Source organism: Agelaius phoeniceus, chromosome 6 (assembly GCF_051311805.1).
Source record: "Agelaius phoeniceus isolate bAgePho1 chromosome 6, bAgePho1.hap1, whole genome shotgun sequence".
In the NCBI taxonomy this organism is placed as follows: Eukaryota; Metazoa; Chordata; class Aves; order Passeriformes; family Icteridae; genus Agelaius; species Agelaius phoeniceus.
The window spans coordinates 10,069,778-10,094,923 of NC_135270.1; the positions used below are offsets into that span (position 1 = coordinate 10,069,778).

General features: G+C 66.8%; 6 protein-coding genes across 7 annotated transcripts; 2 read left to right on the plus strand and 4 right to left on the minus strand.

Annotated features, from left to right (window-relative positions):
* Nucleotides 1-335: 335 nt before the first annotated feature.
* On the minus strand, nucleotides 336-1,613 carry POLD4 (DNA polymerase delta 4, accessory subunit). Its single transcript, XM_054634630.2, has 3 exons — nucleotides 1,201-1,613; nucleotides 1,010-1,121; nucleotides 336-911 (listed from the first exon to the last, which is right to left on the minus strand). Exons 1-3 carry the CDS (start codon nucleotides 1,439-1,441, stop codon nucleotides 887-889), a joined length of 378 nt encoding a protein of 125 aa, XP_054490605.2. The 5' UTR covers nucleotides 1,442-1,613; the 3' UTR covers nucleotides 336-886.
* A 467-nt stretch (nucleotides 1,614-2,080) lies between these two features.
* On the minus strand, nucleotides 2,081-4,364 carry LOC129122206 (glycine N-acyltransferase-like protein 3). The gene is made up of 5 exons (XM_054635841.2): nucleotides 4,287-4,364; nucleotides 3,799-3,906; nucleotides 3,584-3,704; nucleotides 2,862-2,982; nucleotides 2,081-2,790 (listed from the first exon to the last, which is right to left on the minus strand). Exons 1-5 carry the CDS (start codon nucleotides 4,362-4,364, stop codon nucleotides 2,370-2,372), a joined length of 849 nt encoding a protein of 282 aa, XP_054491816.2. The 3' UTR covers nucleotides 2,081-2,369.
* A 928-nt stretch (nucleotides 4,365-5,292) lies between these two features.
* Nucleotides 5,293-7,106, plus strand: LOC129122252 (glycine-N-acyltransferase-like protein 3). The gene is made up of 4 exons (XM_054635914.2): nucleotides 5,293-5,399; nucleotides 5,498-5,624; nucleotides 5,703-5,820; nucleotides 6,447-7,106. The coding sequence occupies exons 1-4, from the start codon at nucleotides 5,307-5,309 to the stop codon at nucleotides 6,847-6,849; spliced, it is 741 nt and encodes a 246-aa protein (XP_054491889.2). The 5' UTR covers nucleotides 5,293-5,306; the 3' UTR covers nucleotides 6,850-7,106.
* Nucleotides 7,061-14,438, minus strand: CLCF1 (cardiotrophin like cytokine factor 1). The gene is made up of 3 exons (XM_054635801.2): nucleotides 14,324-14,438; nucleotides 9,079-9,245; nucleotides 7,061-8,657 (listed from the first exon to the last, which is right to left on the minus strand). Exons 1-3 carry the CDS (start codon nucleotides 14,349-14,351, stop codon nucleotides 8,160-8,162), a joined length of 693 nt encoding a protein of 230 aa, XP_054491776.1. The 5' UTR covers nucleotides 14,352-14,438; the 3' UTR covers nucleotides 7,061-8,159.
* Nucleotides 14,439-15,675: 1,237 nt separating this feature from the next.
* On the plus strand, nucleotides 15,676-22,144 carry RAD9A (RAD9 checkpoint clamp component A). 2 transcript variants are annotated; one of them, XM_077179667.1, is made up of 11 exons: nucleotides 15,676-15,799; nucleotides 20,024-20,094; nucleotides 20,189-20,323; nucleotides 20,411-20,525; nucleotides 20,610-20,709; nucleotides 20,826-20,935; nucleotides 21,016-21,122; nucleotides 21,194-21,258; nucleotides 21,334-21,435; nucleotides 21,514-21,730; nucleotides 21,804-22,144. In XM_077179667.1, exons 3-11 carry the CDS (start codon nucleotides 20,318-20,320, stop codon nucleotides 21,900-21,902), a joined length of 921 nt encoding a protein of 306 aa, XP_077035782.1. In that variant the 5' UTR covers nucleotides 15,676-15,799; nucleotides 20,024-20,094; nucleotides 20,189-20,317; the 3' UTR covers nucleotides 21,903-22,144. The 2 variants fall into 2 exon arrangements, with proteins under 2 accessions (XP_077035782.1, XP_054491051.2); XM_054635076.2 differs by lacking the exon at nucleotides 15,676-15,799 and adding an exon at nucleotides 19,746-19,947.
* PPP1CA (protein phosphatase 1 catalytic subunit alpha) lies at nucleotides 21,962-24,722 on the minus strand. Its single transcript, XM_054635078.2, has 7 exons — nucleotides 24,572-24,722; nucleotides 23,957-24,088; nucleotides 23,644-23,874; nucleotides 23,317-23,421; nucleotides 23,005-23,228; nucleotides 22,438-22,572; nucleotides 21,962-22,315 (listed from the first exon to the last, which is right to left on the minus strand). Exons 1-7 carry the CDS (start codon nucleotides 24,624-24,626, stop codon nucleotides 22,205-22,207), a joined length of 993 nt encoding a protein of 330 aa, XP_054491053.1. The 5' UTR covers nucleotides 24,627-24,722; the 3' UTR covers nucleotides 21,962-22,204.
* Between the last annotated feature and the right edge of the window lie 424 nt (nucleotides 24,723-25,146).

Genomic DNA, 25,146 nt, shown 5'->3' on the forward strand with positions numbered 1-25,146 from the left:
ACCTTATCCCACTTAATCCCACCTTATCCCAAATTACTGCTGGTTCCAATGCTCCATTGCAGCCAAAACTCTACCTCTACACTAATTCATAATCAGTATTCTGTGAGGATAGCTAGAAAAATTTAAAAATACTAATTAGCAGCATAAAAAAATTTAGCTAAAAATTGAAAAGACATCACTACTAAGATAAAAAACTATCTATAAAAGTCCACCATGTAAACATCCATATCCCCAAAATTAAAGCTGATAAAAAGCACCAAAACAATCAACAAAAAATAAGTAAATATATTCTAGTGGGTGCAGTAGCATTTAATCAACACTAGACCCACCACAGATAGAAACAATTTATTTTATTGATGAAACAACAGAAAGAGCTGGTGAATTAAGTCATCAATAACCTGAATAATTAACAGACACATCCTGTTATTTATGATTCTGCACACACAGCAAAGCTGCTAATTAGGGCTATTAAACATATGAATCCCACAGGAACTGTCCCTCTTCCCACCCCACTGCAGGACATCCCCACCATCCACAGCCCCCTGAGCTCACTTTCACCTGATTTTATACCTCATTCTTCATTTTTTCACCCCATTCCTGGGGGAAAAAATCCCACCTCCCTTTCTCCACCCAAGAACACATTTTTCTCCCTGGGTCCCAGCTGGGTGACATTAAACTGTGAGATGGACACCCCACCTGGCTTTTTTTTTGGGGGGATGCAACTTCCTGCCCTCCCCCTGCACCCCAAGGTGCACCCCACCCCGTGGCCCCCAGACAGCACACAGCACCCCTTCCTTCGCTCACACCAGCTTTAATGCACCCGGTGTCCCTGCAATAGGGTCTGGGGGTGTCAGGAATGGTTCCCCTGCTCCCTCGGCGCGGCCGCTTACAGCTCGTACTCGTGCCACAGGCTGTGGGGACACAGCGGGGTCAGCGGGAAGGAAGGGCGGGGGAGGATGCCCTGTGCCCCCCATGCCACCCCATCCCATCCCATGCCACCCCATCCCACCTGTAGGTGACATCGGGGTTATCGCGGTGCTCCAGGAGGGCCTCACGGATGGGGCCGGGGGGGCTCAGCCCCAGCTCTTGTGCTCGCTCCCAGCGCTGCAGGCGGGTGATCCCTGCGGGATAGCGGGGGCTCAGCGGGGCCGGGGGGAGCCCAGGACCACCGGGGGAACCGGGGGAACCGGGGGTGCTCACCGCTGCACGGTCCGTACTCCCAGGAGAGGTCGAAGCGCCGCAACATCTCCATGAGCGCCGGGTCCGGGGGGGGCTGCGAGGGGGTGCGGGGGCATTCCCGCACCTTCAGCTGCGCCTTGTCCTTGTCCTTATTCTTGTCCTTCCTGTCCTTGAGCCTGCCCGGGGGCCGCCCCGGGCCCCGCCGCCGCCGCGGGAAGGAGTCGGTGATGCGCCGGGGCTGCTCCATGGCCCTGCGCGACATGGAGCTGGCAGGGCCCCGCCACTACCGGGAACCGGGCGGGACCCGCCAGTACCGGGAACCAGCGGCAGGGACCCGCCCCTGGCCACGGCCGGGCGGAAGCGGCGGGGCCGGGCTGGGGAACAGGCCATGGGCACCCTCGGCCACTGCCACCTTCGGCCACTGCCACCCTCGCGGTGGCCCCGGTCCCCCGCCCCGCTCGGCACCCCCCGGCTGTCACCAGGTGCTGTCACCTCCCCATGCTCTCCCTGTCAGCAGCCGCACTGTCACCCCCGCGGCAGTTCTGTCACCCCGAGGGCACTGTCACCTCCATCCCAGTGCTCCCTGTTCCCCTGGCAATGTCACCCGTGTCAGTGACTGTCACCCCAGGCAATGCCACCTTCCATTTGTGCCCACTACGCTCTGGCATTGTCACCCCTGTGACTGTCCCTATCACCTCAGGCACTGTCACCCCAGTGGTTTCTCCCTGTCAGCCTGGACATTGTCACTCCCATCCCAGCATTCCACCCTGGACAATGTCACCCCCCTGTCTGTCCCCATCAGCCCCCCAAACCATGACTCACGCTGTGAAACTGTCACTGTCTGCCCTGTCCCACTCTGTCCTGTGTGTCACTGTTTGTCCCCCCAGTGCCTGCCTGTCCCACCCCCAGCTGTGGTGACACTGCCCTGGTTCAGGGGGTAACACCGCAGGTGCCACCAGTGCAGATTTGCCTGTGGCTTTCAGCCCTCCCTTGGGGAACTGAGAATAACTGAGATGCGCACCCTGGAACGGGGTGACTCCCAGGGGACCCCGCTGTGTGCCTCAGCGGTGACACGTGAGCCACCAAGCTGTGTCACTGCTGTAACCGTCAGTGCTGGGGGGACACAAAGCCCACAAAACTCCACACCGCTGTTTAATTTGATGTCAGCACGAAGAGGGGACAGCGGGGCCTCAGGGCCCATCCCTGTCCAGGCCGGGATTGTGCAGGATGTAGCGGCAGACCCCGGGCAGGCGCTGGTTCCCCAGCATCTCCTGCAGCTGCTGCATGGGCCGGTTGCCCAGCGCCGTGTGCCCGAAGGTGGGGAACCCGCGGGCGTGTGCCCGCTGCGCCGCCACCGTCAGGGCCACCTGCATGTGCCCGTGCCGCCGGTGCTCAGGCAGGGTGTAGCTGTGGGTGCCCGTCCCGAAATGATCCGTCAGCACCCAGGCCAGGGGCTGCCCGCTGCCGTCCTGCAGGCACACTTGCGGGAAGCGCCCCAAGATCTCAGCCAGGAAGCGCCGGCTGCGGGCGTTGCCCCCGTAGGGCCAGGTGTCGTTGAGCAGGTCCACGTGCGAGGGGCTCAGGGAGCCCACGCGCACCCCGGGGGCTAGCCTGGGCGAGGCAGGGGTCAGTGGGGCGCTCGGGGGTGTCCCCGTGTGGGAACGAGGGTGGGGGGCTCTCACCGGGGCTCCGGCATGGTGCTGGGGTCAGGGTGCCAGTAGGAGTAGTACTCGACAATGTCCAGCTCCACACCCTTCTTCCCTGCCAGGTCCTGGGACACCGTGGCCAGCCCATCCTGCAGCCCTGGGGATCGGGGTGTCAGGGGGTCCTGTTCCCCTATACACCACCATCCCTGTCCCCAGCCCCCCTGTGACCCCAGTGTCCTCCTCAGTGTCCCCAGGGGCTACGTGCAACCCCGGTCTCTATTCCCAGCACCCAAATCCCTGCTTCCAGTGTGCCCAGTGCCCCAATCCCGCCCCCATCATCCCCAACTCCAACCCCAGTACTCCCAGTGTCCCCAAGGACCCACAAATCCAGCTGCAATGCTTCTCAGTGCCCCCAGCATGCCCAAGTCCAGCCCCAGTACTCCCCACAGAACCCTGTTTCCAGGGTACCCAGCAGAGCAATTCCCTGCTGCTGCCCAGCACCCCCAAATCCCTCCCCAGCACTTCCCACTGGTATCACCCACCAAACCCCACGCCAGCACACCAAATCAAAACCTCCAGCGCTCCCCAGCACCCAAACACCCATCCCCAGCATCCCCCAGCACCCCCAATCCCCTCCACCAGTACCTCCCAGCTCCTCCCTGCCTCCACCAGCTCTCCCCGGTGTCCCACACTCCCAGATCATGCCCAGAGCATGCCCAGCCCCTCCCCAGCACGCCCCCAGGATGTCCCCATGCCACCGATGAGGGTGAAGGCGGCGTCCCAGCGCAGGCAGCCGGGGGTCTCCAGCAGCGCCCGGTATGCTCCCAGGTCCCGGTAGAACGCCGCCTGCGTGTTCCAGTAGCCATCGTTGGCCGGCACCTGGGGGCACCCACGGCTGCTCTGAGCACGCCTGGCACGTGCCAGGGTGCCATGTCACCCCCCTCCTGCAGTGCCCCGTGTCCCCACTGGCCACCTCTCCGCTGGGCCGGGCCAGCACGGCGCCAAATTCGGGCCACTTGTCCACCAGCACCTCGAACTGGCCAGGGTTTCCCCGGTTGATGTTCAGCACTGCCCCGAAGACCTTGGAGGAAAAGGGGGTCAGCCATGAGGGACAAGGAGGGGACAGATGGGGGTCAGGGATGGGGGCTTGATATGGGGGCAGATGTGGGGTCAGAGCTGAAGGGAGGGGGGCAGGTGTGGGGAACAGGGCAGCAAAAAGGGCCCCTAATGACACTGGGGTCCCCATCACCAGCAGGGCAAAGGGCAGGGGTGGTATTGGGGTCCCCCTCACAGCAAAGGGGATATTGGGGTCCCCATCACAGCAACAGATGAGTGACACTGGTGTCCCAGTCATGGCACAGTGCATGGGTGACAGCAGGGTCCCTGTGACTGGCAGGGTGGGGGTGGCATTGGGGTCCCCATCGTGGCACAGGGCAGGGGTGACAGTGGGGTCCCCGTCACCGGCAGGGCGATGGGCAGGCTCTTCCTCAGGATCCCCTCCAGTTGCTGCAGATGGGCAGAGCACGTCAGGATCTTCATTGTCCTGCTGAGAGACCCTCAGTAACAGGGGGACCACCTGGCATGGCCCCTGTCCCCATCCCTTTCCCCACGGTCCCCATCTCCTCCAGCACTCACCCTGCAACAGTCCTGAGTCTGTGGGTTCTGGGGGGCCGTGGAGTGGGAGTCTGGAGACTGTGTGGCACTTGGTGACAATGATTACCACAGCTGTCACGGGCCAGCGAGTGCCCCCTGCCTTGGGGGGCAGCGGGCAGGGTCCATCCTGCTGAACACTGGGCACTGGGCCAGCCCTGTGGCCACCTGAGGACGGGTGCCCGGCTGGGACACTCTGGGACATTGCCCCAGTGCCACCAGCTCCCCACGGATCCTCGGTGTCCCTACACGGTCACGAAGCCATGCTGATCCTGAGGTGCCCAGCCCAGCTGCAGCTCCTGGAGGAGACCCTGCGGAAGAGCCTGCCCACCACCCTGCCGGTGACAGCCACCCCGAGGATCCCTGTCCCGTCTGCCCTGTCCTGCTGGTGACAGTGTCCCTGGGGAGCCCTCTGTCCCTCCCTCCCTCCCTCCCTCTCTGCTGGCAGTGAGGACCCTGGGGACTCCTTTGTCCCCTCACCCTTGTCCTGTCAGTGCTGCTGATTCCCGGGACACCCCTGTCCCTGTCCCTGTCGCTGTTCCTGTCCCTGTCCCTGTCCCTGTCCCTGTCGCTGTTCCTGTCCCTGTCTCCTCTCCCCTGCCTTGCCAATGATGAGGACCCTGGGACCCCTCTGCCTCCCCACTTACCCTGCTGGTGACAAGGACCCTCTGTCCCCTCTCCCATGCCCTGCTGCAGACAGAGACCCTGGGGTCTCTACCGCTCCCTCTCCCCTGCTGGTGAGGGGACCGGAGGGACTCTGGGCACCCCTCTGTCCCCTCTGCCTTCTCCTACAGGTGACAATGACCCTCTGTGCAGGTCCTGGGCACTGTGATGACAGTGGCCAGGGGGAACCCAGTCTGTCATGAGGTGCTGGTGGACTCCTGGCCCAATTTCAGCATTGTCCTGACCCGCCTGCGCCCAGAGGTGCTGCCCCGGGTGCTGCCCCTGCCCTGGCAGCAGCACCCCCACACCCCAGGGGCCTGGGAACTGGGGTGCCACCCTCAGTTCCATGTCCTTCCCAGGAGCACAGGGACCCCAGGGACCACTACACCAACCAGCTGGCCGTGTTCTACCGGGACAAGGGAGCCCTGCAGGCACTGCTGGAGGGCACTGAGGCAGTCACCGGGGAAAGAGCCTTCCAGATTCTGGGTAAGGATAGCACTGGGAGGACACAGGGCTCCTCTACCCTCCATCTGGGTCCCCTGTCTGGCTGACAGGGTGTCCCAGGGATGCAGGACGGGCTAGACCAGGCCGTGCAGGAGGTGGCCAGTGCCAGGGGGCTGAAGGTGGAGACGATCCGGTACCGGGCACTGATGAGCCCTGAGCCCCCCCAGCCCCGCAGGCAGTGAGTGAGGGGCATGGGGGGCCAGGGGACACTGGGGGGACATGGGACACTGGGGGCACATGGGCACTGAGAGATCAGTCACATCCCTGGGTGGCACATGGAGACCTGTCACGCTTCTGGGTAGCACAGGGGGGTCATAGTCACCTCCCTTGGTGGCACAGCAGTCCCCAAGCACATCCCTGACAGGCACAGGGAGACATGAGTGGGATCACTGAGAACACTCCTGGGTGGCACAGGGGTCCCCAGTCCCATTCCTAGGTAGAATGAGGGTCCCAGATTCCATCCCTGGGTGGCACAGAGGTTCCCAATCCCACTCCTGGGTGGTATAAGGGTCCCATATTCCACCCCTGGGTGGCACAGAGGTTCCCAGTCCCATCCCTAGGGGAAACAAGGCTCTCATATTCCATCCCTGGGTGGCACAGAGGTTCCCAATCCCAGTCCTGGGTAGTATAAGGGTCCCATATTACATCCCTGGGTGACACAGGGGTTCCCAATCCCACCCCTGGGTGGTATAAGGGTCCAATATTCCATCCCTGGATGGCACAGGGGTTCCCAGTCCCACCCCATCAGCCATCCCGGCTGGAGCCAGCGTTCAGCATTCCCCCCTCTGCCGTGCCCTGTTGCAGGATGCCCCCGGGCCTGCGCCTGGCGCCCGTGTCCCCATCCCACATCGCTCTGCTCAACGCCACGTGGGCGCTGGGGGGCAATGCCCGCAGCCGGGCGTTCCTGCTGGGGCTGCTGCGGGCGCTGCCCTCCGCCTGCCTGCTGGGCCCGCGGGGCCGCCCGGTGTCCTGGAGCCTGCTGGACGGGCAGGGCTGCCTGCGCCACGGCTACACGGTGCCCGCCTGGCGCGGCCGCGGCCTCACCGGGCTCCTGATGGCCGCGCTGGGCCGGGAGCTGCACGCCCGCCGCTTCCCCATCTACTGCGCCGTGCTGCCCCACAACACGGCCTCGCTGCACGCCCTGCAAGCCATCGGCTTCGTGCCGCAGCCCGGAACATTCCACATGATCCTGGGCACCCTCAAGTAGTGCCCAGGGAGGGGGTGCCATGGTGGGGGGTGTGCCTGTCCTCGGGGTGGGGTTACCTGGATCCCCACCCTCTGAGAGAGGGGACCACCTCAATCCCCACCCCGAGCTCGGCTTGGAGCCCTTCACTCTGATCCCTACTGATGGCACTGACGGGGAAGAGCCCAAATTCCACACGAAGCCGTTACCCGCGTGCGGCACGGGAGAGGCGGGGGGCTGGAGAAAGGCTTTTATTCGTTCATACAAGAATAGATCTTCTGCAATAAATACCCCAATAAATAAACATCTCCAATAAATAAACACTCATAGACGCACCGGGACAGTGGCCGCGCCCCACGGCCTCGCCCCACCGCCCATCGATGGGCAACCATGGGGAGGCGGGGCTTGGGTGAGGGGCGGGGCCTGATGCGGGGAGGAGGCGGGGCTTGCTACACAGGCGAATGGGCGGGGCTTATTGCCGTCTGGGGCGGAGCCTATTGCTCCGGGGGCGTGGCTTTCTGCTGGCTGGGGCGGGGCTTATTCCTATGCTCAGAGGGCGTTGGTCCTTTTTGGGATGGGCGGGGTTTTCACCCCCTCTGGAGATTTTAGGGATGGGGACAGGCACCCTGGGGGTTGGGGACACCATGGAGGAGCACTCGGGAGTCAGGACACCTGTCCCTTAAGACACAACATAGTAACGGAGGGGCTGCGGGGTGACTGTGGTGGCACTTTGGGGTGAGGAACTGTGCCCATTAGGCACAGCTCGGTGATGATAAGGATGTGGGGTGGCTTTGGCAGCACTCCGGGGTCAGGAGACAGTTTTGAAGGGACGCTGGTTGCGAAAAGGGGACATGGAGTGGCTTTGGTGGCACTTGGGGTCAGGAGACGCATCCCATACAGCAGAGTGTGGTGACAGAGGGGACGTGAGGTGGCTGTGGTGAGTGGCACTTGGGGTCAGGAGCCCCTCACTTAAGGCACCGTGGTGAAAGTGGGAGTGTGAGGTGGCTGTGGTGGCACTTAGGAGTCAGAAACCCTATTTCTCAAAGCACACTGGTGGAGGACAGGGAACATGGGGTGGCCATGGTGGCACTTGGGGTCAGGAGCCCTGTTCCTTAAGGCACAGTATGATGATGATGATGATGACGGAGGGGCTGCAGGGTGGCTGTGGTGACACGTGATGTCAGGAGCCCCATCTTTCAAGGCACTGCCAGGTGATGATGAGGTTGTGGGGTGCTTTGGGGGTCAGGAGCCCCATTTCTCAAGGCACACAGGTGGTGGAAGAGGGGACCTGCATGGCCGTGGTGGCGCTGTGGACTCGTGAGCCCAGCAGGTGCTCAGAACCCCCTCGCCTCCAGCCGCAGGGTGACCACAGCGGGCGGCACCTTCTTCTTGAGGCGGTTGAAGTCCTTGGCCGAGCGCCAGAGCCAGGTCTGCAGCTCCTTCAGCAGCCAGAAATCATCCATCTTCTTCAGGAAGTCATTGGGGGCGGCGGGCGCGCCGGGGGGCCCGGCGGGGGGCGCGGCGGGCCCGGCGGGCAGCGGGTACCCCAGCGAGGACATGACGCCGCCGATGCTGAGCACCAGCCCCTGCAGGCTGGCGCAGAAGTGGGCGAGGCGGTGGCGCAGCTCGGCCGTGCCCACCTGCCCGTCCAGCACCCGCAGGTAGCAGAGCAGGCGGCTGTAGGCCCGGTAGTTGGCGGCCAGGCGCGCGTTGTCCGTCAGGCCCCGCCACAGGTCCAGGTCCACGGTGGCGCTGGGCACGCGTGGCTCGGCGCGCACCAGCCGCGGCGGGTTGAAGTCGGGCTCATTGAAGGGGGGGCCCAGGTAGTTCAGCTGGAAGGGAATGGGGGTGCCAGGGGTCAGGGATACAAATCCGCCCCGTGCCCGTGCTCCATGTCCCGCTCGTCCCGCTCATCCCGGCTCTCCCTTCTCCTGCCGCATCCCCCCTCACGCCCTGCCCGAGCCGGAGGCTCCAGCACGGCCCGGGCGGTGCCACCGTCACCGCTTGGCACCGAACGTGCCGGCCCCGCCGAGGGCACGTCAGGGCAGGGACGGGGAACCTCCGGGTGAGTCGGCGACGCCGGCGGGGAGGGAGAGGCGGATGCCCGCGCCCATGACGGAATCACGGGCCGAGGGGAGGGTGCCCGGGAGCCGCCCTGCGCCCCGGGGGCGATGAGGCATTTCCGCGCCCTCCGGCGTGGGAGCAGCTGGGCACGGGGTGGATATCCCGGGGGGTGCCGGGTCGGGGACTCACGTAGGTGCCGGCGAGGGTGCGGAGCTGGTGCTCCAGGTAGCGGGTCAGGTCGTACGTCTGCTGGATGGACTGGCCGGCGCCCAGCTCCTCGGAGCAGTTCAGCGCCGGCAGCGCCGGCAGGTTGCAAAGCGCGGCGCACAGGAAGGTGAAGATCCCCCAAGAGTCACCTGTGGGGGACACACAGCACCTCAGGGAGGGTGACAGGGACACTCCGTCTCCGTGTGTGCGGCGCTGAGCCTGCAGAGTATCCCTGAGTCACCCGTCTGAGCACGGGGAAACCGAGACACGGAGGTGGGGAGGGTGGGGTCCCCCTCACCTCAGCAGCCCCCCGGAGTAGCAGGAACCCCCCACTTCAGCGCGGTGACCCCCCGGCTCCCCTCGGAGCGCTCCCGCCCGCGGCTGCACCAACAATCCTTTATATGGTCTGGAGCAGCGCGGCCGCGGCATTCCCGCCGGGACACACGCCTGGGATATATTTGGGCACCGCCAACGCCGGAGCGGCCCGGGCACCCAGCGGGGACCCCCGCCGAGGGGCCACCGGGAATACGGGGGGGAGGGCGGTGGGAAGCGGCTCCGAGGAGCGGCCGGGGCGCGGGGTGACCTTTGCGGAGGCACCGGAAAGCGCCGGCGGGGTCCCCGTCATCATCGGCCTGACGTCAGGGCGGCCCCGGAGCGCGGCCCCGCCGGCCGGCGGCTCTGCAAAGGTCACGGCCCGCGGCCAGGACGCTCCGGCCAGCTGGCACCCCCGGCTCGCCACAGCCGGCCTTCCCGGCAGCGCCGCCCGGGAAAGCCCGGCCGCTGGCACGGCTCGGCACGGCGGGGCTCCTGCTGCGGGCAGCCCCCCGCGCCCCCGCGCGTCACCGCTCCCCGTCACCGGCCGCCCGTGACGCACGGCGGCCCTCGGGGACACCCCGGCTCCGGCCACAACAGCATCACCGCCGTGGGTGTCCTGCAAGCTGCAAGGCTCGCTGTGGGGGATGCGAGTGCCCCGTGGGTGTGCAGGGCACTGTCACAGCTGGGAGGCACCCCGGAGGTGTGCAGGACACTGTCACACCTGGGAGGCACCCCATGGGTGTGCAGGACACTTGTGACACCTCTGGGACACGTCCAGGGCACACCTGGGATGCACCTTGTGTGTCTGCGTCACACAGGCGTGGGGAATGCGGCACTTTCCAGGCGTGTGACACCAAGCAGTGTGACACTGAGCACCACACGCATGAGACACCACCCAGGCGTGTCACCTCCCACAGGGGCGTGTGACACGTGTGGCACTCACGGGACATGCCAGGCGAGCGTGCAAGGTGCTGTGCACATACCCCATCGGGGGGGACACTCCGTTAGGTGCCCCCCACGTGTGACACGCCGTGCACACACCACACCTCACTGCGCAGTGACACCCCACGTGGCGCCACGTGCCCCCGTGTCCCCTGGTCATGCATCCCGGTGTGTCCCGGTGCCTCCTGGTGCCTCCCGGTGCCTCCCGGTGCACGGAGCGTGCGGCCGGCTCCCCGTGCGTGCGAGCGTGGGCCGGGGGGGGCGGCGGGGGGGCCGCGGTGACTCACAGCACACAGAACCCCCCCCCCCGGTGTTTGCTTTGGCCGGACCCTCGCCCGCCGCCGGCTCCGGTTTCCAGGCGGGATTTACACCCGCCCCGGCCTGGCCAGTGCCAAACCAAACACAGCCGGGGAGCGGGATGGGGGGGGACGGCAGGGATGGGAGGTTGGGATGGAGCCACGGTGGATCCCGGGCAGGTGGCCTGGACACGAGGATGAGGATGAGGATGATGAAGGAAGGGGATGGAGGTGGGTGTCTGAGGGATGGGAATGGTGGGATGCAGAGAATGGATGGCGCTGGGCAGCGGTGACCATGACACAGTGACGATGGTCACAGCAGTGACAGTGACTGGGGCACAGCTGAGACAGTAGCCATGACACAGCAGTGACAGTGACACTGCACAGTAATGAGGGTGACCATGACACAGCAGTGACAGTGACTGGGGCACAGCACTGACGGTGACAGTGGCACAGCAGTGACAATGGCCCAGCCACAGCGGGTGCCCCCGCTGTCCCCTGCCCACCCGTGTCCCCGCGGCTGGCGCCGGGCACCCACCGGCACAGACAGTGGAGGAGGGAGGCTCCAGCCGGCACAGCTGGATCCCGGTGACGTCGGAGAGGAAGAGCCCGAGGGTTTCAAAACCGGCCCTGGAGCGCGGCCAGGATGCTCCCAGCCCACGTAAGCAGCTCATGGCGTGCCTGCCCGGGGTCACCCGCTGGGCCCTGGGGACACCCGAGGAGCCGGGGTGATGGGGCGCCAGGGCAGCGGGCACCCCTTGCTCTGCCAGCGCACCCACCCGGACACACCGGTGCTGCCACGGGCGCCCACCGCACACGTGGCAGCGGGGACGTGGCTCGCCCCCTTTGGGGTGACACCCGGGACCCCTGGCCTGCCACCCAACCAGCAGCGCAGGCAGCAGCGCTGGCCAGACCTCCCGGCCAGCGGCCGAGGCAGGAATTCGGCCACGGAGACGGTGAGCTGTTCCCTGGGCATGCTGTGGGCAGAGCCACCGAGGGCTGAGCGACCACAGCCCGCCCAGAGCCGCTTTCCCGAAAGGCTGGTGGCGGGGGCGGCAGCCGGGAAGGGGAGACCCCCCGGCCCCGGAGCCCCCGGCAGAGGACGGGGCCGAGCCGGCCCCCGACGCCGCGGCGGGAGCTGCCCTATCTGATGGGCCGGCGTCCAGCGGCCGACAGAGCCCCGTCCCACCCCGCAGCCCCGCTCCTGGGGCCAGCACGGGAGGTCTCGCCGTGGCCAGGCATGACTGTGGCACAGAGGACAAAGCAGCCCTGTCCCCGCTACCCCAGCCACTGTCCTGGCCACCAATGGGCACCGCTTAACCCCTCACGGGGCGTTTCCCAGTCCAGTGTGGCCTCCAGCTCCGAGGGGCCTGGAGTGGGTGACACTCAAGGGCTCATGGACAGCCGCCTCTGTGTCCCCACACTGCTGGCATTTAACCCCGCTTTGTCTGGGGAGGTGACACCACAGCACAGCAGCGTCCCTGTGGAGCTGGCACGGTGGGGACACGGGGATGCTCACCTTCCACACCCATATACCACAGACACAGCATTCCCCAAGGTCCAACAGGAAGAACATGTGCGCCCTTGCTCCCCAACAGCACCCACGGCCACCACTGCAGGGTCCCCATCCCATCCATCCCATTCTACCGCACTCCATCCCATCCATCCCATCCATCCCATCCAATCCATCCCATCCCATCCATCCCATGCCGTGGCAAAGCTGCCGTGCCAGGGGTGGGTGGTGGCGCGGGGGGCTCATGGCCCCGCGTCCCCCCCGGTGCGGGCCGTGCCTGCGCTCGCTCGCGGCGCTGAGTGTTTACATCCTGTCTCCTCCGTGTGTTTATAAATGCGGCCGCGCACGGGAGACTCCAGCGAGGCCGTAATTAGCTGGGCCTGGATTTCCCATCCAGCTCCGGCTCCAGCCAGCGGCACCATGGAAACACCCCCGCCGGCGAGGGGGGCACAGGCCCCTAATCCCAACCAGACCCCGCTGCCCCACACGCACGCCCGGGAGCCTCGCGAGGCACCTCCATCCCTTCCTGCCGCTCCTGGAGCGGGTCACGGAGCCACCGAGCCCTTCCAGGAGCGTTCTGGGGGCTCACCAGCACAGAGCCAAGCTGGCCACTCTGCAGCGGGGCAGGGAACCCCCGGTGCCAGCCCTGGTGGCACCGCGGAGCCGTGGGTGACACGCCCCGGCACCTCCGGACCCGCTGGCATCGCTGGCCACGGGGACACTGCCGAGCCACGGCATGGGACCAGCAGCTCTGGTGGGCACGGCCATGCCCTGATGTCCCCACAGCACCCTGCTGAGGCCTGGGACGCCTCTGTCACCCACAGGACACGTGCCACACGCAGCCACAGCACTGCCGGGCCAGCTGCTTCCCAGATATCCCCGATATCCCAGATATCCCAGATATCCCATCCAGGAGTGCATCCCCACCAGCCTGCCGCCACGCTGGGACGGTGGTGCTGGCACGGTGGCACCGGGACCCTGGCGCTGCAGCCCCGGGGGGTGCGGGGCGATGATTTATGGAGCTCGGTGCCACTTAGCAGGGCATAAATCTCCCCCCAGCGCGGCCCTGTAAGCAGAGCCCTCCGCATTTCCCTGCGGAGCCTGCGCCTAATGCAGCCCAGATGTGCGGCCGCCACCGTGCCCTCGCACCGCCCGCTAAATAGGGACAGCGGGGATGCCGAGAGTCCCCGAGCCCTGCCGGGGACACAGCCCGGCCGGGGATGTCCCGGAGCGGGAACGGGGTCCCGGCGGCCGAGCTCCAGCGCCGCGGCTCCTCCTCGGCGTCCCCGTCCCCGCCCGTCCCCGCAGGCCTCGGCACCGGCCGTGCCACCGGTTCGGCCACGTCCGCCGGGCCCGGCGGCGGCGGGAAGGGGGAGAGGAAGGGGCGAGGGAGGGCGATGGAGCCGCCGGGGATCCCGGCCTCGCTTTTCCGGTTCCCCGGCGCTCGCCCCGCTGTGCCCGTCCTGCGTCACGGCGGCACCGCGGGAGCTGGAGCCGAACCCGGCGCCGGCCTCGTGCTGCCCCGGCCCCGGTCCCGCCGCCCGGGACCCCGGGGAGCCTGGCGGCGCCCACACTTTGACCTTTTAAGGGTGTTTTCCAGCATTTTCCGGGCGAGGAGCCCCCGGTGCCGGTGTGCCGCCAGGCCGGCCGGCCCCGCAGCAGCGCCGGGGGTGCCGGTGGCCGCTGGGGCCGAGGGAACAAAGCCGACCCCTCGCCAGCACCCCAAAACCCCGCTGCTGTGTGCCGCAGGAACGACGCCGGCTCCAGCGGCGGCGTTCCGTGTCAAGCCCCGAAATCCAGCCCCGGGCAGGAAAACTAACTCTTCCAGCCCCCCATAAATCCCACCGACTTTCCTTTTCCTCCCCTCTGTCGGTCCCGGGGTTTAATTCTCCGTGCTCAGCGGCGGTTCCCTCCCTGGTAATCACAAACATGCATGGAAAAGAGGGAACGAGAGAAAGGGGGAAAAAAAAAAACAAAAAAAAAAAACAACAACCCAACCTAGAGAGGGGAAAGTCTTAAATCAATCCCAAAGCCAGACAGACGTTTTAATCACATCAAATTAAAATCAGCAGTCGGTTTGGAAAGGGGGAGAAACTCCCGGCAGATGCAGGCAGGGGAGTTGGGGCAGCCCCCCGCCCCGCACCCAGCGCCGCGGGCTTACCTGAGAGCTCCCCGGTTACATTTAGCATAGTCGGGGTGCAGGGGGATTTTGGGGGGCTCGGCTCTTGCTCGGCTCCCCGAGCCCGCCCGCTCGCCTCAGCCCTGGCTCGCTGCTTCACTCGCGCTCAGGGTTGGGTGGTGGTTTTTTTTTGGTTTTGTTTTTTTTTTTTTTGGGTTGGTTTCTGTCTTTCTTTTTTTTTTTTTCTTTCTTTCCTTTTTTTCTTTCTTTTTTTTTTTTTTCCCTCGGTCTCTATTTGTTTTGGTTTGGGCTCGCTCGGGTGTTAGGTGGAAAAAAAAAAAAAAAACCGGGGCGGGTTGGGTGGGTTTTTGGGGTGTGGAGGGTTCGCACCGCGCTCCGGCTGCCTCGCTCGCCGCCGTTCCCCCCTTCCACCTCCCTTGATTTGCTCTTTTGATTGGGGTCCAGGAATGCAGGAATAAAAAAAAAAAAAAAGAAAAAGGAAAAAAAAAAAAAAACTGGAGCTCGCATCCACCCTCTCCAAGCTGCTGCCTCCTTCTTTCCTCTTTTTTTTTTTTTTTTCCCAATTCAAGTGTTAAGCAGAACCAGGTTGCTTTCAAGAATGTATTTGATGCAATTGTACACAAGAGCGGGCTCCATTCATTCCCTCCCTCTCCCCCCGGCCCCGGCTTTACCCCCCCTTTCCCCATCCCCATCCCCGGGGTCCCGGCACCGGGCAGAGGTGGGGAGGCTGGAGCCGAGCCCCGAGGCTGCGGAAGGCGGAGGGAAGGGAAGGGAAGGGAAGGGAAGAGGGGGGTCCCCCGGGGTGCCGCTGGCCGGGTAGGAAGGGGGGACCCCCGCTTTCTCCCTGGCTGCGCCCCCCGTGCGCTTCTGGCTCCCGCCCGGCTTTTGTTAAAGTGGCAGCGGCGGGGCCGGTGCGGGGCCGGTGCGGGGCCGGTGCCGCTCGGCGGGGGGGTCTCCTACCTGCTCTCAGCTCCATGCGGGACGGGCGCGGGGCCGGGGCGCTGCGTGCGTGCTCTGGGCTCCCCGGGCGGGCAGGCAGCGGTCCCGCACACCGGCCCGGGACTGCGGCTCCCATTTGCCGCTCCGAGCCCTCTCGCCTCTCCTCCTCCCCGCACACAGAGCCGAGAGCCCGGTCCCGGGGGGAGCACGGGGGGGACGGGACGGAGGGGGGGTCCGGGGAGGGGAGGACGGGGGGGGACGGGGCGAGGTGCGGCGGAGCGGCTCCTCTGGCGGGGCCGGGGGGGGCGTGGGGTGCCAGCCTGCCCCCCCTTCCTTCCCCCCCCGGGGCAGCGGGGAGGAGTGGCGGAGGGATGGGGCCGGCCGGTGCGGGAAGGGTGGCGGCGGCGGGGCGGGGAGGGGGGGGGGGGGTCCTCGGCTCTTCGCTGGCACGGCCAGCCCCCTCCCCTCCGGCCGAGAGAGGGGGTCCGGGGCCCGCGGACCCCCCCCGGCTCGGGGACCCGCAGCGCGGCGGGCGCTGCCCCGCCGGGACGGCGGCAGGTGAGCGGCGGAGCGGGGGGAGCGCGGCGGGGTCCCGGCGGCACAACCGGAGCCCCCCGGAGCGGCGGCGGCGGCCCAGCCCCGGGGGACCCTCCGTCCCGAGGGGGGGCTTCGCTTCTCCCGGCGCCCCCGGCCCACGCGGGGACGGGGAAGGACCCCCCCCAGCCCCTTTCCTCCGGGTGCCAGAGCCGCTTTCTTCCCGATTATCCTCCCCCGTTAGGACAATCCCCGTCCCGGCGCCCGCGGGGCCCTTGGCAATGACCGCGGCGTTCCCCGCAGCCCACCGGGGGTGAGTGGGGTGGGCTGGGGGGGGCGTGGGGAGACCCCCAGGGCCAAGCGGAGCCGCCGCCGGAGGGGAGGGGGGCAACCCGACAGCCAGAGCCCCTCGACCCTTCCCCTCGTGTCCCTCATCCATGAGTGGGTGCTGCCGCGGGGGCTCTCTCGGCGGGGAGAGGAACGTCCTGGCTCCCCCCAAAAAAAGCTTTGTTTAAAACAAAGGCGCTGGGAGCGCCGGGAAGGGCCGGGAGGTAACAGGCGGATTCGCTTCCACTCCAGACCCCGGCCCTGGCCAGGTCCGAGCCCTCCCGGCTGCCATCGCATCCTCCCGGCTTTCTGCGGGACGCGGGGTGCACAGCAGGACCCTCTTTTCCCAAACCCACCGCGACACTGGGTGCTGAAGTCATTAGCAGCAGTTTGGGGACCCCCCGTAGGGACAAACCACACACGGACGCGCTGCTGGCTGATTTATTGCTCGGGAAGTGCGGATTTGGTGTTGAATGCGTGAGGACGCGCCCAACAGACATGTCAGGGGTGACGAGGGGGGCTCTGGATCCCCTCCCCGGGGTGAATGGGGGACGTTCCGCAGCCCTGGGGATCCGGAGGGGCTGCGGAGGTGCCGGACGGAGCTGCCCAAAGGATCCGCGGCTGGAGGGAGCCCCGGCCCGGCTCCCCGGCAGCGTGTCTGGGGGGGTCCGCTCGGCGTGGGGCCGGCCCCTCGCCCCCCCAGCCGCAGGGCAGGGTATCTGGTTTCCCCCCCGAGCCAGCAGATCCCGCCAGCAGCGCTGGAGCAGTTGGGAAAAGCCGCCGGCCCGTCCCCGGGGGTCTCCAGCCGGCCGAGTCGGCGGGGCTGCCCCTCGCTGCCTTCTCCCCTCCCCAAAACCCAGCGCTGAGCTTGGGTCTGGGGGGTTTTCCGGCTGCCACGGCTCCCGCTGGGCCAGCACCTGAGACAGGAGAGGAGGAGGAGGAGGAGGGAGACGCGGCCCGGCAGACGCAGCTCCCGAGCCGCTCTCCCTGTGCCAGCCAGCGGTGCCAGGAGGGAGCCCCCGCCCCAGGACAAAGCGGGCACAGGGCACGGGCAGGTCAAGCCGCTGGGAAGCTTCATCCTCACATCCTGTTCCTCCTCCTCCTCCTCGCCCGGAGTGGGTGAGGCCGTGCCCGCCCTGCCCTCCGGCCCCGTCACCGGGCAGCTGAGCTCACCTCCAGCCCCGGCCTCCCACTGCTGCCCTTTGCGGCCGGCAGCCGGGGGAGGGAGGGAGGCAGGGAGGGAGGGACGGGGGCTGCCCGAACCCAGAAATCCCGGCTGCAGCCCCAGAGCGGCGGCTCGGCTCGGGCAGCGCCCGGCTCCTTGGGGACAGCCCTGGGGCGCAGGCAGGGGCACGGAGCAGCCATCCGGCTCGGCGTGTCCCCTCCTGCCGGGCTGGCAGCGGCAGCCCAGCTGTGGCCGTCTGTCTCGCCGAGCCGCTGCCCGGGCGAGGGCGCCGTGCCATGTGCCGGGAAGGGAGCCGGAGGAGCGGGACGGAGCTGGGACTCGGCCCCGAGCCCGCCGGGTGCGAGGGAACAGCGCTGTCACCTTCTCCACCATCCTCGGGTGAACTGCCCGGCCTCAGGGGGAGCCCTGGGCGCGGAGCCCCCCGAGGGCTGCCAGGTTCCTGCTCCCGGCCCGCATCCAGCCCGTTCCCTGGGAGAGAGAGGGGTGGCCCGGCGCTGGCCCCCGCTGAGGTGTGTGTGTCACGACCGCAGCCAGCTGCGTCCTCTCCGCAGCCCCATAAAACGCCGAGCCCCGAGGCCAGAGCCCCTCCTGGGGACGGCGGCTCCAGAGGAGCCCGGCTGCTCTGCCAGAGCTGGAACGGAGGCTCCCACACAATCCCTTCCTCCTCCTCCTCCTCCTCCTGGGAGGAAGGGGAGCAGCCAGTGCTCACCCCAGGGGTGGAGGAGCCAGATCCGGCTGGAGCCCGAGCCCAGGCCAAGGCAGGCCTGGAGTCCCTGGGGCTCCGTGCTGGCTGTCCCAGCACAGCCCCTACACGTGGCTGGGCCACGGAGCCCCAGCAGGGCCAGCAGCTCCTGTACCTGTACCTACAAATCCCGGATAAAAGGCATGGAGCACTCCAGCCAGGGAAAGGAGGAGGAGGAGAGGCTGTCACCATGCCCTGGAGGACGGCAGCCATGGGACAAGGGCTCTGCAATGCCCTTCCCGTTTCCCCTGCTCAGGTGCCAGCCCTGCTCTGCAGCAGGGCCCCTCGGCTGAGGCTCCGGGGCCACCGGGGCCGGGAGGAGGGATGAGGGGAGCGGCTGCTCCAGCGGCAGGCGGGAGCCGGCGGGGGGACCCTGCTGTGAGCACGACTCGAGTTCCTCACAGCCACATCCCCCCGCTCCCTCGAGGCCACGGCTCCAGAGCCTGCTGCTCCGGGCTGGCTGCGAGCACAGGCTGCTGCCCGGGCCAGTGTCACATCCCCGAGCCAGTGTCACATCCCCGGGCCAGTGTTACATCCCCAGGCCAGTGTCACACTGCTGGGCCAGTGTCACATCCCCGAGCCAGTGTCACATCCCCGCAAGGGCTCATGGACACACGGGAGCAACTGGGCCCGTGGGAAATGTCCCTGCCCATGGCAGGGGCGTGGGATGAGGTGGGTTTTAAGGTCCCTTCCTACCCTGACCATTCTGGGATTCTGTGGACCACCCATGGATACACCTGGCTAGCCCAGAATTTACAGTGTAGCCCCCACTGGAGAATTCTGGCACACCTCAAAAATCCATCCCTGGAAGAGTTGAATGGGGCTTGGAGCAACTTGGTCTAGTGAATGGTGTCTCTGCCCATGGCAGGGGATGGAACTGGATGAGCTTCAAAGTCCCTTCCAAGCCCAGCCATTCCATGATTACATGGGATGCCCAGCCGGCAGCACCTCCAGCATGGAGAGAGACCCTTGAGCACTAACTTACAGCATTGCTCTTCCCCTGTGGAAGTGGAGATAGGGATCCCCAAATTCCCTATCCTGGGAGACAGGGATTCCCAAAACACCGGGATCTCGGGAAGCACCGGAGCAGCTCCAGGGAGTTGCAGCCCTTCCTGGGGAGCACCGTGCCCTGGGAATGCGGGAAGCAGCAAAGGGACCGGGAGGTGCGGGCAGTGCGGTGGAAGGGCAGCTTCGCCCGGGATGCTGCCGGGAATGAAGGGAGGGTCAGGGTGCTGGGAGGCACAAGCACCGGGGAACGACCCCGGCAGAGCCCCAGGACGGGTCAGGAGGCCCCGGGAAGGACCCGGTGCGGGGCTGAGCGCCGGGAGCCGCGCTGAGGGGCGCGTCGAAGCCCCATTGGCTGAGTCGCACGTCGCTCCAACCGACGCCCAATAGCGCACTGTGGAAGGCGGAGCTTACCGGCGGGGTTTACCGGCGGGACTTACCGCCCCTCCCGCCGGTCACGTGAGGCCCTCGCGCCGTGCCGTCACGCGCCCCCTCAGCGTGGACCAATCGGCTGGCGGCGGGGGAGGGACGGAGCGGCGCCCCCGGCCAATGGGGAGGCGGCCTGGGAGGGCGGGCGCGGGAAGCCGGGAAGGCACCGGCGGGGCGCGGCGGGGAAGAGGCCGGAACTGCCGGGAAGGGACGGGGCAGGGGGGCTGGGGGGCACCGCTGCGGGGCCGCTGCGGAGAGACGGCACCGGCGGGGCGGGGACGGAACAACCAGCGCGGCGGGGGGAGCGGCCAGGCCGAGCGCAGCCCGCTGGGGGCGTGGCCTAGCCCGCACGCTCCGCGGAGGGGCGTGGTCTGCGGGCGGGGGCGGGGCCCGGGGGCGGGCGCGAAGGCCCCACGTGCCCGCCCGGTGCCGGTCCCGGTGCCGGTGCCATGAAATGTGTGATCGCCGGCGGCAACGTCAAAGGTGAGCGGGGCTGGGGGCCCGGGGAGCGCGGCGTGCCCGGGAGCCCGGCCTCACCCCCGCACCCTCTCCTTCCCAGTCCTCGGCCGGGCCGTGCACTCCCTGTCCCGCATCGGCGACGAGCTCTACCTGGAGCCCACCGAGAGTGGGGTATGCAGCACCGGGGGGCTGGCTGGGAGCTGGGGGGCAGCTGTGCCCCCCTCCCTCCGTGCGGGCAGTGCCAACACTGTGGCTGTGTCCCCAGCTGTCCCTCCGTGCTGTCAACTCCTCCCGTTCTGCCTTCGCCGCCTTCCTCTTCGCACCCCTGTTCTTCCAGCTGTACGAGCCGGGCAACGCCGGGCCCGACACCGAGCTCTTCCGATGCAAAGTCCACATGAAGGTGCAGTGCCCTGCCCGGGCCCCCCCGAGAACTCCTCGTTGTTCCGGGGTCCCAGGCAGGTGACAGTCCCCGTATCTATCCCCACAGTCCTTCCTGGGCGTCTTCCGCTCGCTGCCCTCGCTGGAGAAGTCGGTGGGGAAATGCCTCATGCTGCTCAAGCCCCGTGCCAACCGCCTGGTCCTGCAGCTCCACTGCAAGCACGGTGAGTACCGGCGGGGACAGGCACAGCGGGGACCTGCTGGCACCGCCTCCTGCCCTGCTGAGCCGCTGTCCCCTCTGCCACCAGGTGTCACCAAGACACACAACCTGGCCTTCCAGGAGTGCGAGCGGCTGCAGGCCGTGTTCGACACGCAGCGCTGTGCCAGCCGCCTCTGCGCCCCGGCACGGTGAGTGAGGGGGACACCACGGGGGTGGCACTGGGGGAATGGGCGCGGATAGAAGGGAGGGAACACGGCCGGCCCCGCAGGATTTGGGGTGCTCAGCCCCCTCCTGTGCCCCTCAGGCTGCTGGCAGAGGCCGTGGTGCACTTTCCCCCGACGCTGGCCGAGGTGACACTGGGGACTGGTACCGGTGGCAAAATCAGCCTGCGGAACTACGTGGAGGATGAGGCAGGTGAGTCCTGCAGGGTAAGGGGACCCCTCCCCACCTCGGGGTGCCCTCCAGCCCCCCACCCACCCCGTTTCCCCCTCCAGAGCCGAGCAAGACGATGGTGACGGAGCTGTGGCTGGCTGAGGATGAGTTCCAGTCAGTGGCCGTGGCCCCGGGCTCCCACATCACCTTCTGCCTCAAGGAATTCCGTGTGAGTCCCCAGCCAAGCCCCCCAGGCCTGTGTCACCCCCTGGCCCCCCTCACTCTCCCCTTTGTCCCCAGGGCCTGCTGAGCTTTGCTGAGGCCTCCAACCTGCCCCTCACCATCCATTTTGACGAGCCCGGAAGGTAGGAGCGGTCACCACATCCCCACCCTGTGCCAGCCCCGTGCCTGGCACCCCCTCAGCCCCCCTGTGTCCCCAGGCCGGTGATCTTCACCCTGGATGACACTGTCCTGGAGGTTCACCTGGTGCTGGCCACCCTCTCTGACCTAGAAAGCAGCTCCCAGTCCCCTTCGACCAACGGGTGAGTCCCAGATGATCCCTCCAGCGGCCATGGGCAGGGAGCAGAGTGCCCATTCCCAATCCTCTCTGTCCCCACCAGCGTGTCCCACCTGCCTGTCCCGTCAGACGACTTCGCTGACGACCTGGAGTCCTACATGGCTGCCATGGAAACCAGCGAGGGGTGCTCAGAGGGGCCCCCCAGCCCCACCTTCCCCCTGCGTACCCCCCAGCCAGCCAAGAGCAAACCCCAGGAGGAGGAGGAGGAGGAGGAGGAGGAGGAGGAAGGAGCTGTGCCAGGGACCCCCCCGCACAAGAAGGTGAGGGATGGGTGTGCCTGGGGGCAGGGGGTGGGCAGAGCCTCCTCCTGACCCCCCCCATTTCTCCCCACAGTTTCGCTCTCTGTTTTTTGGCTCGGTGATGACACCAGGAAGGCCTGGTCCGGCCACCACCCAGGAGGTGCTGGCGGAGGACAGCGATGGAGAAAGCTGAGCCCCCGAGTCACTGCCACCCCCAGCCTCCATCCAACCACCAGGACAGGCACCCCCCAGTGACCCATTACAAGTTTATTCCTCAAAAAATCCTCCTGCCCCCCCCTCCGCTGCCACCCCAGGGCTGGGCTCTGGGCTCCCCCCTTGCCCCAGCACTCCCTGCCCTGGGCCTGGATTTGCTTTGGTGGAGCGTGGCGGGGGGGGGGCAGGATCCTACAAATAAAAAAACGAGTCGAAAGAAAAGCGACCTGATGCTTGGGCGGGGGGCTGGGGGGCGTGGGCAGCACGGGGGCGGCTCCCAGCTCATTTCTTGGCTTTGGCAGAGTTTCGGGGAGGGGTGACGGGGCGCCCGGCGGGGTTCAGCCCGCTGAACTGCCCGTATTTGCCTTTGTTCTTGTCGGCCGGCTTCAAAATCTGCGGGTGAAGGGGGAAAGAAATCAGTGAGCTCCCGCCCTGGCTCTCCACTCCCCTGGAGGGCAGAACTCCCTGCAGCCCTCCCGGCAGGAACTGGGGGTGCTTCCCCTCCCTGGGCTCACCTGGAAAGAGCACATGAGGGTCTCATCCACGCTCATCATGGCGCCGGCGTTGTCAAACTCGCCGCAGTAGTTGGGGGCCGAGAAGAGGGTGACGAGCTGGCGCTTGGCGAAGAACTCGTAGCCGTCCTCCACCACCTGGGGGGGGCACACGGAGTTGGCAAAAATCCACCTCCCATGGCCAGTATCCACCTGCCCCGGCTAATTCCCAGTGCCCCAGGCTGAATCTCCAGCTCTCTCTACCAGGGTGAGCCACTCCCTGCCCTGCAGCGAACAGCCACCCTGGGACAAACACCCACTGCCCCAGGGCAGGTATCCATCATCCAGAGTGATTATCCAACCTCTGGGAGGAACAGCCACATCCAAGGGTGACTATTCATCCCTCCTGGGCAAATAGTTTGACATCAGAGCAAATCCCCAGATCTGAGGGCAAACACCCCCAGAATTCCACCCCACACACTCCTGGGGTACACACTGCCCTTGAAGGGGAAATACTCGGGGTAGAACCAGCTGGCACCCACTGGAGACCCAACCCCACGTGTCCCCAGTATCCGGGGGTCCCGCTGGTACCTGGTGTGCCCGGCAGATGAGGTCCAGGTCGTGCTTGTGCAGGAACTTGGCCACCACCTCGGCCCCGAAGGTGAAGGAGACCCCACGGTCGTTCTCCCCCCAGCCCTGCACGTCCTTGTCGGGGTCAGACCAGAGCAGGTCACAGAGCAGCCCCTGATCCGGGACATCCGTGGGCCGCATGATCCGCCGGATCTGCTCCATCGACTGCAGGTCTGGGGACAGCCCTGCGGGAAAGGGGCACCCCCAGAGCTCAGCAGGGAGATCCCACCCCTCCTCCAGCCTGCCCAAATCCCTGGGAAGGGCCATTCCCACCTCCGTGGCAGCAGAAGATCTTCTCATCCACGATGGCGGCAATGGGCAAACAATTGAAGCAGTCGGTGAAGGTCTTCCAGAGCTTGATGTTGTATCTTCGCTTGCCTGCGGGGGACAAAGGGGGCTTGGAGGTGACCCTGGGGACAGCCTGGGGGTGGGCAGGACATGGAAGGGCAGGAGGACACAGAGGAAGAAGGGCAGGAAGACACGGCGGGGAGGGAAGGAGCCCACAGGTGGGTCCAGTGTGGGACAACACTGGCGCAACACTGGGAAAGGGGGAGCCCAGGGATGGCAGCGGGGTTTGGGGGACACAGCCCAGACACTCACACTCGTCATAGAAGCCATAGATGCGGTTGATGCTGGCACACTCGTGGTTGCCCCGCAGCAGGAAGAAGTTCTCGGGGTACTTGATCTTGTAGGCGAGCAGCAGGCAGATGGTCTCCAGAGACTGCTTGCCCCGGTCCACGTAGTCCCCCAAAAACAGGTAATTGCTCTCAGGGGGGAAGCCCCCGTACTCAAAGAGCCTCAGGAGGTCGTAGTACTGCCCGTGGATGTCACCTGGGGGGGACACAGGCCGTGAGTGGCACCCTGCAGCCCCCCATGCCGCCCCAGTGCTGCCCACCAGCCACGCAGGCCTCACCGCAGATCTTGAGGGGTGCCTCCAGCTCCAGCAGGATGGGCTGGCTCAGGAAGATCTCCCGGGATTTGAGGCACAGCCCGCGGATCTCGTTCTCCGTCAGCTGCACGTTCTTCCCCGGCCGCGACCCTTGGACTGCTCCCAGCGCAGAGAACGGGATCAGGGATCCCCAAGAGCTCGGGGACCCCCAGAGTGCCCCAGGAACCCCTGCTCTACCCGCCCCAGCTCCCTGCCCATATCCTCCCCGCCCTCCAGGCTCAGCTCCAGCCCCCAGACCCTTGGGGACACCCCCGTCCCCTCCCGTGGGGTACACACCCTCTGGGGACCCCCATTTCCTCCAGCCCCCTCCCGCGGGGCACAGACCCATTCGGGATCCCCCCTCACATCCCCCACGCCCTCCGGACTCATCTCCAGCTCCGCAGACCCTACAGAGACCCCCCCAAAACCCTTCCCAGCCCTGACCCCCCCCTCCAAACCACCGCGGCCTAACCCGCCCCCGCCAGGCCTAGGCCGGGGACGCCCCCGCGGCGCCGGGACGCGGCCCGAGCCGGCCCCGAGAGGTTCCCCGAGCGGAGGGAGGTCGTCCCCGGTGCTCGGGGGGCGGCGGGGGCCGCTCACCCTCCAGGAGGCGGCTGATGATGGAGTCGAGGTTGAGCTTCTCGGTGTCCGCCATGGCCGCCCGCGCGCCGCCCCGCCCCGCGCGCCCGCCCAGAGCGGCCCCGGCGCGCCTGGCGCCCCCTGATGGCCCGGAGGACTCAGCGCAGCGCGGCTGCCCCGTGTCCCGTTGTCCTCGTGTCCCGTTGTCCTCCTGTCCCGCTGTCCCCGCGTCCCGCTGTCCCCTCGGCCCCGGCGTCCCAGCCCCGGAGGGGCGGGAAACGGGGACAGCATGGCGGGGGGGCGACGGCGGTGTTACGGAGGCAGGGGGACAGCCGTGGAGAAGGGACACGCTTCGCAGGGGGACATTCCGGGCAGGGGAACATCCCGGGAAAGGTGACACCCCGGGCAAAGGGACATCCCGGGCAAAGGGACATGCCTGGAAAGGGGAACGTCCCGGGAAAAGGGATACCGCGGCAACGGGATAATCCCGGGCAAGGGGACACCGCGGGCAGATAGCCTTCCCTGGAACGGAGAACGTGCCGGGCAGAGGGACTTCCCTGGAACGGAGGACTTCCCGGGAAAGAGGACATCCCGAG